At 52.6% G+C, this 13,915-nt stretch overlaps 1 protein-coding gene across 20 annotated transcripts in view; it reads right to left on the reverse strand.

Annotated features, from left to right (window-relative positions):
* Nucleotides 1-13,915, reverse strand: part of SH3PXD2A (SH3 and PX domains 2A) — a 245,775-nt gene that overhangs the window by 122,344 nt on the left and 109,516 nt on the right. For 18 of the 20 annotated variants that reach the window (XM_089898129.1, XM_089898122.1, XM_089898120.1 and 15 more), the window contains one exon: nucleotides 5,542-5,618. The exons of the other annotated variants lie outside the window; for them this stretch is intronic. In XM_089898129.1, the coding sequence (XP_089754255.1) occupies nucleotides 5,542-5,618 (77 nt within the window). The remainder of the gene's footprint in view (nucleotides 1-5,541; nucleotides 5,619-13,915) is intronic. 20 annotated transcript variants of the gene reach the window in all.

A 13,915-nucleotide genomic window follows, 5' to 3' on the forward strand; every position in this document is an offset into this window, starting at 1 on the left:
TCTTGGTGGGCATCATGTTCATTAGCACAGCAAAGGCTCTGAGAAGTCCTGCAGGCAAGAAACCTACAGAGCTGTGTTCAGGCCAGTACTTATTAATAATAACGACATCCTGGGAATTTGACTCATTTAATCATCACATTAACTCAGATGAGTATGACTATGATTCCAGTTTAACAGAAGAAGAAACGAAAGCACAGAGAGATTAAATCATTTCTCAAGGCCATACAGCTGATCAGTGGCGAGATTTTGAATGAGGTGTCTGAGTCCAGAGCCTATGCTCTGTCTGATCTGCAACTCTGTACTTCCTCCAGCATTACCCACAAGTCTCTGACTGTGGAGCTGGTTTTCCAAACAATTCCTATTGACAGCCCATGGAACACAGCTAGGCAAATCCAGGCCAGAGACATTCTGAAGTTTCTTCCAGCTCTAACAGTCAATGGCTCCAGGACTGCAAACAGCACCACTACCAGTGAATTCAGTGTCCAATCTATCACCAGCCCAGTCTTTGCAAGTACAGCAGTGGCATGGGAGGGAGCCCCAGGCAGACTGTGCTCAGACCCTCTGCTTCGAAATGATCTCCCTCCACGAAGCCCACCATGCTGGGTTATGTCTATCCCAGGACAAAAAGCAAGGTTCTGCATTTGTCAAAGCAACTGGGGGTGTCCTGCTCTTTCCACAGGATCAAACATTGTCCTAGTTTTAGCAGCATCATTTTGGTTTCTAATCAATGGGAATCTTAGAGTAAAAGCCCAGCGACTCTGGGTGGGGTAGGGGTATGCGGTGGGGGGTGAATGGGCTGAGGGGGCTGAAGTCCTACCCATTTGGCCTCCACTCTCACCCCCGGGGCTGCTTCTAACCTGCTCCGGACTATTCCTCTTAGATCAGCGTCTAGGAAGCTGGGGGCTCACCGAAATTTTATAAATCAGAGTATGTCAAACACATGAGTTCTCTTTTTGAAGGATCTAAGGAGCGAATTCTTTTGTAATGGAAATAGTGCAGTTTAAGGCATTTCACAAGGGAGCCTAGTAATTGGGGCCTTGGGGACACATCACCCTCCTTGGAGGTTTCCTCTGCTTGTGTGCAATCTTTGCATTGTGTCGTCAGATACTGCCTGGCCTCCCGCATGGGACCAGGCTTCCTGCTTGTTAGTGAAGACACAAAGATAACAGATGGGGCCTTCCAGGAGCTCTTGGTCTGGAGAAGATAGACACACAGAAATTACCCTCCTATGGAGGGTAAGTGTGCAGCGTGGAGGCGTGCACGGAGTATTCTGGACAGCAGGGGTGGCCAGCTTCCTCCGGGGAGGTGGAAGGCTTCTGGGAGGGGCATCGTGGGAGCCAAATGCATCCCCAGGAAAGGGATTAGCACAGGCCAAGGGGTGGAAGTCTAAGGGAGTCTGGCTAGCTGGGGGCGGCTGCACTTCTGCAGACTGGGCTGCAGGGCGGGAGCTGAGGCTGAAGCAGCCCATGGAACAACCCCACAGACGGCCCGGCTCAGCCGGTCAGAGGTTCTTGTGGAGCCGATGAGGCTCCTCTGAAGGCCTTTAAGTAGAAAATGGACACAATCAGCTTTATCCCAGGCTGGAAGTGCTTTCTTCCTGGGTCTGTCTGGACCAGAGGAGATGGAGAGATTCTGCCACCTGGGTTTCCTCAGAGCACCAGACCACTCAGGAGGCCTGAACGCATCAGTCTTGGCTCTCTGCCTCAGTCTCCCCCATTAGCAACACATCTGGCCCAGGCCTGCCTTAGAATAAGGGGCACAAGAACAAAGTTACTCTCCCCGTATCTAGGACTGAGCATGCCAGGGAGCCCTGGTGCTTCTTTTTTTTTTTTTTTTCTTTTTTGTGGTACGCGGGCCTCTCACTGTTGTGGCCTCTCCCGTTGCGGAGCACAGGCTCCGGACGCGCAGGCTCAGCGGCCATGGCTCACGGGCCCAGCCGCTCCGCGGCACGTGGGATCCTCCCGGACCAGGGCACGAACCCGCGTCCCCTGCATCGGCAGGCGGACTCTCAACCACTGCGCCACCAGGGAAGCCCCCCTGGTGCTTCTTAAAGGAGTCTGTTTTTCTTGCAACATGAACCTTTTTCTTTATTAAGGTGAGAGACAATGATGGGCTATGGTGGAAAACTCCCACGGTGGGAGGGAGAACGGCTGGGGCTAAGAACCTCCACGAAGTAATAGCCAAAGTTTTCGAATATGGGAAGTGGGGCTAAAAATTAATGAGTCTGGGAGATGCAGAGGGTGGGGAGGGGAGATCCTTACCCCTTCAGGGCTGACATCCTTGTTAGGCTTGGAGTCCCTCCCCCAGTCTAACTCCAGCCAACCTCTCATCCCACCTACAAAGAGAGCCTTTGATTCTGAAAGCAAGCCTCTCGTGGACAGCAGGATGATAGAAGCGAGCTCGGCTTTTTGGGTAACAAAAAAATTCTAGCTGCACCCACCAGGAAATGGAGACTTGTAGAAACGTCGTTACGTGGTGGAGGGTACGCCGATTATTCTCAAACACTCTTTCGCACTGCCCCCTGCCCCTGGATATTTATTTTATCCCATAGACAGACACTGCAAACATGTATCTCACACGCAGGAATGGAGTAGATGGAGTCACTTACGGGGTAGATTGTTGGTCCGAGCCCCTGAAGTGTAGCTCACGCTTGTTAGTGAGATGAAAGTCTTCAAGTTGTTGAGACCCACAGAACCATTAAATATTAACCGCATAGCCATGTTGCCCATTACATTAATTTATGGAGTTACAGAAAAGCGTTTGGAACCCTTCTTGATAGACACTGGCCCTCAAGAGCCACATAAGACAATCACCTGGCTGGCGCTTGGTAAACTTTCCGTGACGCTCATCCAATCTGCTCCGTATATGTTTAAAATTAACACTGAGATCTGGGCTGTGAGGCTGCCATCAGGCGGCGGGACTGGCTGGCTGGCGAGGGCAGGGAGCCCGAAGTCTGGGAGGGTCCGCTGCACGGTCGGACTTTCTATATCTGAGCCCTGGCAGAGGAGCTGGCTACTCCGTGCACAAAGCCGGTTTCACAAGTTTGGGTGCATTTGAATCCCTAGCCAATGCCAGACTCGGAGCCCATATACCTGTCCAGCAGGTCCAAGGAAGATTCTGGCCAGCCAAGCAGAGCTGCATGGGCAGGGTCCTGGAAACAAAACTCCAGAGGTTCCAAGCAGTCCGAGGACAGGTATGGCTGGCCATGGAGTGGACTGCACGTGGCCCTGACCATGAAGTTGGCTGTGGGGGGCAGTGATGCTGAGTGAAAGGTTGGATCCTGAGTGGCACAGACTGGACTAGTAGGCGGCAGGGCTGTGAAGCGCAATGCTGGGCGGCAGTGACCGTGGACTGCAGCTGAACTTATCCCTAATGACCATTCCAAGGTTATTCCAAGGTCTCAGACAATTAGACCACAGATCCCAGCTTTCTAGTTCAGCAGAATTAAAGGTCACTTCTGTACTGCCCTGCCCCCTCTGCCATTCTCAGAGTAAATTACTGCCTGCAAGCTGTCTGGCTGCTTGGTGAACCCATGACATTGCTCCTTGTTGCCTGTCTCTGAGTAGTTCTCATTTGTGCTAATCAGGTTAGGAGGCCCCTCCTCTTGCAGACCCCACTTAAATGGCTCCCCAGCCACCAGGAGCACCACTGGGGCTCCGGAGCCCTCATCCCGAATCAAGAGTCCTGTTCAAAGCCTGATCCCAGGAGATAAGATATTATCAGTTTCCTGCTCCAGACGACCCAGAAGACGGCATTTCCACAGAGTCCAACTGCAGATGCCTTGGGCTCCACCAGCTCAGGGAGGTCAAGGCTGATGGGAACCATAAATCCCAGCTGCAAGAGGCTCCCCCCTGCCCTTTGCCCCTCCTCCATTAGCTCTGCCAATTTGTTTAATAACTGCTTGGGAAAGGAATAAAAAGAAATAAAAGCTCAGGCTGCAGCCATCAATTTAACTAGAAACGGCAAATGCCCTTTAAAGAGAAAAATGAATATTGATCTGAAGAAGAGAAGCTTCTACCTTCAGGAAATTCATCATCGAGGCAGAAAACGTGACCAAGTATGATCTGCACAGCCACGAAATTCAAACTTGGGTTAATGAAGAGTATCTGGGAGTGCTTGTCTCCCCATAGTCTTGGGAACACCAGTTACGAAATTGAGCAACTTGGTTCTTATTTAAACATTTTATTGACAGGCATAATGATTCCAAATTATAAAATATTTGTTCGGAAAGGAACCTTATGGTAATAACTCCATGTAGCGACAGAACATTTCAGAAGTTACAGACACTGTGACATATATTCTCCTGCTCAACCCCTTGCATGAACCCTGTGAGACAGTTATTTTTACCCTCGTTTTACAGATCAGGAAACTGGGGCTCAGAGAGGTAAAGCAACTTGCCGAGGTCACACAGCTAGTTGGTGGAGTGCTGGGATTTGACCCCAGCTCTTCTCAGTCTAATACCAGCACTCACAACAAAACATCCCCCACTTGCTTCTCCTCAAGATTCTTGAGTCAGGCTCCACAGTAGTTTTCGCGTAACTAGGAAATTCCATCTCCATTAAAGCCAGTGGTGCCCAGTGGTAACATTAAACTGTTTACGCCTTGTGATAATAATAACAAAGAGCTAGCGTCCGCTGAATGTTTCCTCTGCGCAGACACTACGTGCTGCTACCTTATGCCTGTCAGGTCACTGCATCCTCACGACCACCCTCTGAGGAGGTACTACTCTCCTTCCTGTTGTACGGATGTGGAAACTGAGGCTCCGGCAAGTTCAGTAACTTGCCCAAGTTCACAAAGCCAGCAGGGTTTCAAACCCAGGCGGTCTGGCCATCTGGAGGCCATGTGCCAAGGCCACTAAAGTGGGAGCCTCTCATCCTCACTGCAGGGGCCCCAGGGGGTCCCAGGCTCCAGACAAAGTGGAAAGACAAACAGGCTGTGCTTCATGACCCTGCAGCTGCTGCCCAGTCTGCTCTTCCGCATCGACTGTTCTAACGCATGTGCGTGCACGTGCCTGCGTGTGTGCGTGCGCGTGTGTGTGTGTGGTGAGCACTTGCATCTATAAAGATGTATACACGAATATTTGTATCTATCAAGACTTCTGTGAATAAACAAATATGCATTTTGGATGCTACTGAACTCAGGACTGATTCTAAAAATGTCCCAAAGGGAATTCAAAGAAGAGTTCTCCTGTATCCAGCAAAATGCCACACACAGAATCCCTTCAGCAGCGGCCCCTTCACAGAGCTCCCAAGCTGGTGGAAGTGATTTAAAGGAGTGTTTTGTAAACACAGACCCATCATGAAAGGAACAGAGGCTTCAGCTGTGACCCTGGCGGTCCTCATGCCCCAGAGGTGGCCTAGTCACGGGGTGACCCCTCCCCGAGGGACACCCACACCCACACTTCTGGCCAGGAGACGCCAGGCCTCAGGATGCATCTGCTAGACCACAGCAAAGGGTTTTGTATAGACAACCTTCCTTCACAGATGGATAGACTCTCTGGCAGATGGACCACCCCCTCCCCTGCCCCAGACACACTCTTACCCGGCAGTACTCATCGATGGGCTTCAGCCTCTTCACAGCTACGTCCCGGATGTGGCTTCTCCGGAAGAGGATTTTGCCTGGAAGAGAGATGCTCGTGAGCTGGGTGAATCTGGGTAAAGCTGCCATAGGGACCTGGGACGCTATCCTCTCATTCTCTCTCCCTCGGCTTCTCAGCATCTTAGCTGGCCACCAAACACCACCACCTCTGCCCATTGCCAAGGAAACAAGAGAGGAGTGGTCACCTCTCCCCGGGGGGTTAGGAGGTGCCCCAGGCTGAGGGCCCAGGACTTCTGGGGCAGACGAGGAGCCCCGGAGGCTGCCATCTTGGCCAAATCACCTTGTCTGGGTCTAAAGACAGAATCCACGCCCTGATGCGGATGCATCTCTCAAGTGACCTCGCAAATAAATATAAAGGCTGGCCCACCCCACCCCTGTGTTTTGTTTCCAGGCCCATCCCTCCTTGAGAAATCGGCATTCATTCCCGCCAGCCTGATAGGAATTCCTATTCTTAGTTAAGTTGGGTGGCTATTTCCAGGGCAGGCTCAGGCCAATACAAGGGAGCACGGCTGCCCCAGCCTGGCTGGCCTCCAGCCGTATGGGCCCCTGCAGCTGGGCTGGTGTACCCCTCTACAGGTATGGGCAAGGCTCACGGAAAATGCCAGCCCCCAAACCTTCCCAGGACGCTCTTCTGAACCAGCCAGATTCAATTATAACAAATAGATGAAAGCATAGTCCTTTCACAACTGGATAAATTTAGAATCTGAACTCCTTGGTCTGACACTCAGTGCCTAACACAGCTGATGTCTCTGTGCCCAGTGGCCACCAATGTCTAGGCCAATGCCTCCTTTTCAGAAGCTTGATTGCCGAGCTGGGAGTAATCACGCTCTTTCCAGAACACCCACACATTTCGTCCATTCCTAAGACACTCAACACATTCTGACGTGTATTACAAACATTTGTGAGCCCCTCCCACCAGAAGCCTGTCTGTCTCATCTTAGGGCCCACGGAGCACAGCACGTGGTGAGGCACTCACCTCACAGCTATAACAGGCATCTGTTGTCCAAGCCCACCCATTCCCCTCTGGAGAGCCTCCCTCATCCATTCCCTTATGGGTTCAAATGGGGCCGACCACACCCCCTGGCAACAATGGTATGCATGCGACCCAGCGTAGCCACCCAGAGTCACAGCGACGGGCTCAGAGATGGGCAGGGGACCCGATCTGGGCCAGTGAGGGTCAGCCCTGAGGCTTCTGCGGGTGTCCTCTTCCTCCCACGGTTTTCTCCTACAGCTGCTAAGCTGGCAGGATGAAAGCCTGGAGCTCCTAGTGACCATCTTTCTTATTGCCTAAGAAGGAAACCAACCAAGAGAAAGAATCTGAACCTGGCACAGGGTAGGTGCTCAATAAATGTTTCTTCTCTCTTCTTCTTCCTTCTTTTTTTTTTTTTTTGGCTGCCCCATTCAGCTTGTGGGAACTTAGTTCCCTGACCACAGATTGAGCCCGCGCCCTCGGCAGTGAAAGCGCAGAGCCCTAACCACTGGACCACCAGGGAATTCCTTCAATAAATGTTTCTTGAATGACTGAGGCGCAGAGCTGAGAGATGAAGGGCAGGTTCCTTTGACATCATTTGAGCAGCTGGATGCAGTTGTTCCTCTGAACCCAGGGTCTACCTGGTACTTTCCACTTATATAAAATAATACAAAAATTTTGAATTGAAACTTGTTGGAGATGGATTTTCATCACTTGCATTAATGGAGTCCTAAATGAGATGATGCGCATTGCAAGTGAACAGATACGTAGACTGCATGCTAATCTCCTTAAGCTTCTTCTATCAAGGTCCAAGTGGGGTACTAAGCATTGCCTTGGTCTAGGTTGTTGAGGTGAGAGTGCAAGTTGTTTATTTGGGAAGTGATCTGGGAGGTACCAGGAGGGGAGTGGGGAAGTAAGGCAGGGCAGGCGAGGAAGTGTCCTTCATGGTGGGTGGCGGCAGCTCATTTCTGTTGAGGAACTCGGGGGATCGTGGAGAACAGACTGCAGAGGTATCCCAACCAAGGGCGAGGAGGCTGGGGTGTTGATCACCAACTCCCTGCTTGTTGTTGAGCTTCTGGCCGAGTACGCTCCCGTGGCTAGAACAAAGCCCCCAGTTTTCCTGTAAGCAGCCTTTGGCAGGTAGAGGAGAATGGAAAGGGTACCTGGGGGGCCCTGGAAGCAGCTGCTACAGCCATCCCTGACTTCCCCGTCACCACAGGTACTGGTCACCAGTCCCGTTCCAACCCGACCATGGAGCATCTAACTCATCAAGTTGTGTGTGACTTGTCGCGCATTTGTGTCTCTCATCCCCCTGCACTCATTGTGAACCAGAGGCCCCTCCTGCAGCTGTTTCTTCCCCTTGGCAACTCTCACTGCACCCAGCACAAGGCTCTGCATACAGCAGACGTCCAATAGGCACTTGCTGGTCCGTGCATCTCCCTCCCTCTCCCAGGTGCTCCGTCAAGCTCTCCTTCCTCCCTTTCTCACCCAAGCCTGGTAGAGGGGCTGTGTCCCCAGCAGACGAATGACACTGCACAGACTGGACAGTGTCATCAAAGAGAAATGGGCTCTTCCACATGTTCCTTTTGAAAGCAGATAAAACATGATTTATCGAGACATGGGAGGGACTTCCCTGGTGGCGCAGTGGTTAAGAAGCGCCTGCCAATGCACGGGACACGGGTTTGAGCCCTGACCCGGGAAGACCCCACATGCCGCAGAGCAGCTAAGCCCATGCGCCACAACTACTGAAGCCCACGCGCCTAGAGCCTGTGCTCTGCAACAAGAGAAGCCACCGCAATGAGAAGCCCGTGCACCGCAACGAAGAGTAGCCCCTGCTCGCCGCAACTAGAGAAAGCCCGCGCACAGCAATGAAGACCCAACACGGCCAAAAAAAAAAAAAGACATGGGAGACAGCCACCTTTCCTTGGGGGAAGATGTCACAGATTTGGTATTCTTGGCCTCTTCGCCTCCTACCCTTTTTTTGTTGCCTATTGCTCTATTGCCTGCGGGCCACAGGAGCACGTGTGTGCAGCCAAGGGGACGGTGTGTGAAATAAACACGTGGTGGGAGGACACCCACTCTCTGGACTGACAAAATGACAGGCGGCCCTGGGGTGGGGTTCTGGGCCTTCTACCTGAGCCAGGTAGCTGTCAGGAGCTGGGGGCCGCCCGGACCCAGTGACGCCAGCAGCTAAGCTGTATCTCACAAGAACCTGGAGGACTTGCTCAGAGGGACCGGGATCGGGGGGTGGGGTGGTGGACCCCAGACCTGGCTCTGCCCTGTGCTTCTTTCAAAGGAGGAAAATGTGACTTATCCACTCCCCCAAAATAGCACTCCTGCCCTTTCTCATCCCGTCAGAGGACAAAAAAGAAAGCAGAGAGATGGGGAGACAAACTAGGTCGCCCCTCCCAGACCCCCATCTCAAGGGTGGCCAAACCTCTTGACTGGGTTTGATATTCATGAGATATATAGATACAGATATAGATATTGACACAGATACAGATATAGATATACCAGATAGGACTTGATCCAGTTGTAGAGGCAGAACTAGCAAAAAACAAATAGTTAAGGAACGACTAAGGCCTCCAGAGGTGCAGAAGCTTTGAAGGGAGGGCTGGGATGGGGAGATGGGGAGAGAGGTGGGAGGGCTCCTCACCCAGATGGCCCTGCCCCTCAAGCCCACCCTCTGCAGGTGAGGCCGCCATGCCTCCAGGCTGGACACCTCCCATCTCCTCCACAAGGCTCGTGGGTCTGTTGCTCAGGTACGCAGTCAGAGGAGAATTCCTGTACGAGCCATTTGCCAGTTGAGTTTTTGGAATCCCAGCAGGGCTTCTCTCCTCCGCGCTGAAATCCTGGAAGGAGCAACGTTTTCTTTCCTTGGGTCCTTTTGGCACAGAGGCTGCTGGGAGCGGGGCAGGGGGAGGGGGAGGCAGGGAAGATCTGGAAGGGATTCTATGGTCTTGACTTCTCTCTTAGGGATCCCAACCGCATTCTGCAAGCCAAACCGGTGACCATATTAAAAGGGAGAGAGAGAAAAGGGAGGAGGAACAACCCCATGAAGGAAGCCGGGACCACAGGGCATTAAAGGCGTCTTGTAAATGTAATTCAGCCCATTCACGGCAAGGCCAGGCGAGACTCCTGCCAGAGCCTTCAAAGCCATGTAGATGCAGCCCCAGAAATATGATAAGCATCATAAGGAAGATTACACACGGGGCAAGAGACAGACCTCGGGATTAACTCCTTCCTGAAAGCAGAGAGGAGAGCTGTTGAGCCTGACAGGGTCTGAGCATGTAAGTGGAGGCTCCTCTTGCTGCCATTCTGGGCTGGGCTGAGAGGGTGGGGCCAGCAGGGTCCTTGGCTGGAGTCCTGGGTTCAAGTCCTGCCTTGGCCACAGGCTGGCTGTGTGACCCTCCACGGGGCCTCTGCATTCTCATCTGGAGACTGAAGGGCCGGGCCTCCATGGCTGCTCCCTCGGGGAGCCCTAAGATGCATTTGGGGGTGGGGTTATTGAGAGGGGCAGAGGAAGACTGAGACAACAGGTAACAGTAGCTAAGTGTTTACTCCTGCCAGGCACAGGCTAAGAGCTTTCCATTGGGTTCTCTGGCTTTATCCTCACCACAACTTTAAAGCAAGTGCTTTTATTGTCCCCACTTTGCCCAGGAGGAGTTGGTGGCTCAGAGAGGTTGAAGGACTTGTCCAAAGTCACACAGCTATTAAATGGCTGAGCTGGGATTTCAACCTGTGGCTTTGGAGCTCAGATAGTGAGAGGGAGAGAGTTCTTTGGGCTCAGATCACGTAAGGCTGTGAGAACCACTTAGGATTTTCTTGTGGGTGTGATGGGAGTATGATTAACATCTCCTCCACGCCACGTGCTGGGCTGAGGTCTGGGGAGCAAGTGTCTCGAGGACTGACTGAGAATGAAGCAAGCAATAATCGTGGAGGACGGGACATGCCATGGTGAGTGAGATGCACGCAGCCCCCCGAGGTCTCTGCCGACCAGATACAAGTGAATGAATAAGTGAGTGAATGGATGAGAGTGAACGGGGGAATGAGACTGAAAGGACCAATGGACCAACACAGCAGGGAAGGAGAGGTGACCCAGTGTCTAGTGGACTTGGGGAGAAAGAGCTCCCCGAAACAGCAAACCTCCCTGTCCTTTAAAGGGCCCTTCCTACCCCACCCCCATCCCTGCCCTGGCTGAGCAGGTGCCAGCCCAGTGGGATCAGCGGGATACTCACCCTCAGAAGCGGGAGGGCATCACCTGGGGGAGGCCGGCTCTGCTCCACACCCTAATCTGGCCTAACCTTCTCACCATGAGTGTCCACTCTGGGCCAGGACACATAGGTGGGGCACTGACTCGGGAAGGTCCCCACGCTTGAGTGGCAGAGGTGTTTCTCCCTCCTACGCAGGATACCAGGCACTTAATGAAGCATCTTAGTGGCACTTGAGGGGTCTTAGTAGTTGGCATTTGCTTCCAGAGAATGAATTATTTCAAGAAGGTGAGAGGTGAGGACATGGCTCCTTCTCACTGGTAGGGAGAAGTGGTTAAAGAAAAGACAGAAACTTCTGAGAGCAGTTAACCCCCTAGGCCAGCCACGACCCCAGGTTCCTCCTTGTAAAATGTGGTACCCATGGGGGATTCCTTAAGCAGGAGTCAGGGGCCAGGGGCACAGGAAGAGCCCACCTACCTAGGGAGCGCCCACCCTAGCCATGAAGAGCCTGTAGCAACCTCCAGGAGACAGGCACATGTTCTGACAAATGGGCAAGTACCCACTGTACGGGGCAATAGAGGGCACTGGCTACAGGGGAAATAGGAGAGGGCTGACCTCTTTTGGTCTCTCCAGGCTGATCTATTCTTGGCAGCCTCTCCTCTTCAAAATTCATAGCATGTATACGTCCTCATATGACTCTCTCTTCCTGGCTTTTTTTGCCACCTGGAATGCCATCCATCCATCCATCCATCCATCCATCCATCCATCCATCCGTCCATCCATCCATCCATCACTGTCTTGATGGAGGGCCTGCTCCAGTGTAAAGAACACTGCAGTGGACAAGACAGATGAGGGGCCCTGCCCTCAAGGTGTTTACTTTCTAACTGGGGAGGGGATGTGTATGGAAGGGATGCAGTATACAATGTTCATATCTAGTAAATAGTGTGGTTACACACATATGTCTCCCCCCACCTCTGTAAAGAGAATATAACAAGGTAATGGGAAGGGGTGTGCCTGGGGGGTGGGGGAATTCAGCTAGTGGTCAGGGAAGTCTCTGATTTCAGTGGAGTCTCTGAGGAGGAGAAAAGCCAGCCACTCAAAGCTCTGGCGCAAGAGGGCTCAGCCAGAGGCAACCACAGAGCCAAGCTGGAAGGTGGAAAGGAGGCCACGTAGCGGTCTTATAAGCCACAGAAAGGAGTTTGGTTTTTTTCTAAGAACACTTGGGCCTACTGACCCAGATCTCTCCCCGTCTTAAGGCTCACTTTCCATATCCTCAGGCCTCCTCCATGAAGCCTTCCTTGAATGCCTGCCTTGCCCTCCTCTGCCCGCCTCCTGGACCGCTCGCTGGCAGTCACCCCACTCTCGCCCTCCCTCTCCTGCTGTCGTGGAGAATTTGTCAGGGGTCTATCATCCTCAGGGCCCCCTCTCACCTTCCCAGGGGGGTCCCCTGATGCACAGGCCAGCTCCCCCCCAGCCACCCTGGCCTCCAAGGACACAGATGCTCCCACCCTTCTCCCTTCAGTGCAGCCCAGAGAGCCTGGAGCATCACAGGGACTCGCCTAAGGTACAGGGAGACCACAGGAGGCCCTGAGGCCCACAGACTGCATGTTGTTCTCCACGAACAACACTCCTGCCCATCTAATTGGATCTGAGGACAGAAAGGAAAGGGGAGTGTATCCGGCTCCCAGGGCTGCCATAGCAAACGACCACCAACTTGGTGGCTCAAAACAACTGAAATGTATTCTCTCCAGTTCTGAGGCCAGAAATCTGAAATCAAAGTGTCAGCAGGCCACGCTGCATCTGAAGGCTCTAGGGAACAATCCTTCCTTGACTCTTCCAGCTTCCGGCAGCTCTAGGCATTCCTAGGCTTGCAGCAGCATCACCCCAGGCTCTGCCTCTGCCTTCACATGCCCCTCACCCCATCCCCCAGCCTGTGTCTCAAATCTCCCTCTGCCTTTCTTTTGTAAGGACATCTGTCTCTGGGTTGGGTGCCCACCCTAAATTCAGGATGACCTCATGTTCACAATCCTTAACTTAATTACATCTGCAAAAACCCTTTTTCCAAATAAGGTCATATTCACAGGTTGCAGGGGTTAGGATGTGGACATATCTTTTTGGGGCCACTCTTCAACCCACTACAGAGGCTATGGGAGAGCCCACAGGGCTGACCAGACACCTGAGAGAGTCTTGGATCCCTAACTGGATTGCAATCACCCTGAGGGGAAGGGATGACTTTCTACACTCCCTTCAGCCCTGGCAATACCTGGCATGGAGCTGGGTGTAATGAATGTGGGTGTTGCCTGACTCCCTCAGGAGGGATGGGGCACTGTCTGGAGAGAGTGGGTCAAGGGTCTCTGGAGCCCAAGGTGGGAGAGACAAGCTGTGAGGATCTGAAAGCTGAGTGAATAGGGGAGAGGGGTCCTCTCTGGCTCTGCAGGCTGATGTGGCACCCAGGGGAGAAGAGACAAATTTCCCAAAGCAATGAAAGGAAAGAAGATGGGAGGGTTACTAGAGGGACACCCCAACCCTACCCAAACCGACATGTATGCTATGGGCTGAATGTTTGTGCCCCTCAAAATTCATGTTGAAACCCTAATGCCCACTGTGATGGTAATTAGGAGGTAAAGCCTTTGGGAGGTAATCAGGTCATGAGGGTGGGGCTCTCATGAATGGGATTAGTGCTCTTATAAAAGGGGTCCCACAGAGCTAGCCCCTCTGACACGTGAGTATACAGCGAGAAGTCGGCAACCTGGAAGAGGGCCCTCACCTGACCACGCTGGCAAACCTGATCTCAGACTTCCAGGCTCCAGAACTGTGAGAAATACATTTCTGTTGTTTATAAGCTACCCAGGCTGTGGTATTTTGTGACAGCAGCCTGAACGGACTAAGACAGGGTGACATGACACAGGCAATGCCTGTGGGGAGAAAAAAGGAATAATTAATCTTTTACTCCCCCAGCTCTCTGCAGGCTTACAACCTGGCGTGGGTCCTTGTGTGAAGTGGGTCAGTCCAGCAAACGAACCCTGTGTTTGACTGCCCGGATCGGGTGCCTCAGACTGTTGTGGTGCTGACAGATTGATGAAGACAGACGCTCTGACATAAAGAGCCTTGGGCATAGGAGGACCAAGAGAACCTA

This window comes from Delphinapterus leucas, chromosome 16 (assembly GCF_059928025.1).
Source record: "Delphinapterus leucas isolate spDelLeu-1000000601 "Yukka" chromosome 16, BTC_Dleu_Yukka2, whole genome shotgun sequence".
NCBI lineage: Eukaryota > Metazoa > Chordata > Mammalia > Artiodactyla > Monodontidae > Delphinapterus > Delphinapterus leucas.